Source organism: Lolium rigidum, chromosome 1 (genome assembly GCF_022539505.1).
Source record: "Lolium rigidum isolate FL_2022 chromosome 1, APGP_CSIRO_Lrig_0.1, whole genome shotgun sequence".
Taxonomy (NCBI): Eukaryota; Viridiplantae; Streptophyta; class Magnoliopsida; order Poales; family Poaceae; genus Lolium; species Lolium rigidum.
In genome coordinates this window covers 153,090,010-153,091,550 of record NC_061508.1, presented here as the reverse complement: position 1 = coordinate 153,091,550, position 1,541 = coordinate 153,090,010, and the positions used below count along the sequence as shown (strand labels likewise).

Sequence of the window (1,541 nt, the reverse complement as noted above, 5' to 3'; positions counted from 1 at the left end):
TTTTACATGCTATGATACGGTATCATATTATGATACCACTCTCATCTCTCACCTCATTAATTGGTGCGCCACATCAGATTTTTGCCAACATGGCATGCATGATACTACTTATGATATTCCCATTGTGGCTAGTCTTACTCCCACTATGAGTAGTCTTATAATAGCCGGAAACTTATGTTCGTATTCTCATGACAGGTGTACCCTATAAGATTGTAGGTAGCCTCGCATGTTAGGCAAAAAAATTCGATTGAATTCGAGAGAATTCGATATATGAGCCGTCTACTTAGCCAGTTGCATGTTCTCCTAAAAATATCATATCATCACGGTAAGATCAATTACATGGAGCCTGTTAGGAGGCTACGATACAATGAAGGCGACGATGACAGTAATATTGTCCATTTTGCCGCCGGTGAAGTTGGTACCTTGTTGTTCCCGGCTGGCGGCACTGAAGGGCGACTCCCTACTGCTCCTAGCCATGTCGTAGGCAAGTCTTCCTACCGCTTGTGCCATCTTGCCTGGCGTGAGACTCAAAGCCGTGCACCTCTGTACGATCCCCTCGAGCGCCGCGTCGAACACGTTGTCGAAGAGGCCGTCCGTCCCAGCCACCACAACGTCGCCTTCCTCCACTGGGAACTCGCCCACCGCCGCGTCCTTCACCCTGTCGCCGCCGACCGCGCTGAGCTGGAACGGGCAGTTGAAGTAGTGCTGCTGCGGGAGCGCGCGGAGCAGGAGCCTGCCGCGGCGGAACACGGCGAAGGCGCTGTCGCCGACGTAGGCCCACCTGAGGGCCTGGCCGGCCAGCGACAGCACTAGCGCGGTGGACGCCGCCGGCGTGCGCGTCGACGCGACCGTCTTCTGGTACGCCATCTCCAGCAGCGTGTAAGGGCAGACGCCGGAGGAGGACCCTGCAGCTGCAGTCACCGCGTTGTAGGCGTTGGCCATGAGCCCGCGCGAGAACTCGGCGGCGTCCACGCCGTCGCCGCGGCATCCCCCGACCCTGTCCGCGACACCGACGACGCCGGCCCTGGCGTGGCAGAAGTGGGCGTCTTCGTCGTGGTCCGGCAGGTAGGAGAAGTCGCAGTCCATCCTCAGTGCCGTCCGCGCGGGCAGCGGCGCCTCGTCGCAATCCATGGGGTCCCAGCGGTGGCCGTTCTCCTGGCCGACGTCGTCACCGGCGGACGTGGGGATGCCGAACGCCAACCCTATGAGGGCGTCGGGGGTGTGCATGTCGATCTCCATTATTGGACGTCTAGCTTAACTGATTCTATCGGCGTAGTCTCTCCACTTCTCGTACTAGTACGGATTAACGGATGCGTGCGCGCGATATGTTATATAGGGTGTTTCTGAACTTGGAGTCGGACCGGACCGAGTTCATTTCTGAATCGAAGACGGACTGGATCGGGAGCGCGCCAACAAGTGCGGCTGCGCTGCTCCTTGACGAAACATGCAACACTGGTCCCAAAGCGTGAAACATACTGAATCTTGTTGCCTTAAACCCTGTCTCACTAGGACTAGCTTTGTTTTTCCATAAGTGTCGTTGT

General features: G+C 56.9%; 1 protein-coding gene across 1 annotated transcript; it reads right to left on the bottom strand.

Annotated features, from left to right (window-relative positions):
- Positions 1-357: 357 nt before the first annotated feature.
- LOC124652629 (putative protein phosphatase 2C 24) lies at positions 358-1,239 on the bottom strand. Its single transcript, XM_047191676.1, has 2 exons — positions 845-1,239; positions 358-781 (listed from the first exon to the last, which is right to left on the bottom strand). Exons 1-2 carry the CDS (start codon positions 1,237-1,239, stop codon positions 358-360), a joined length of 819 nt encoding a protein of 272 aa, XP_047047632.1.
- Positions 1,240-1,541: the final 302 nt, after the last annotated feature.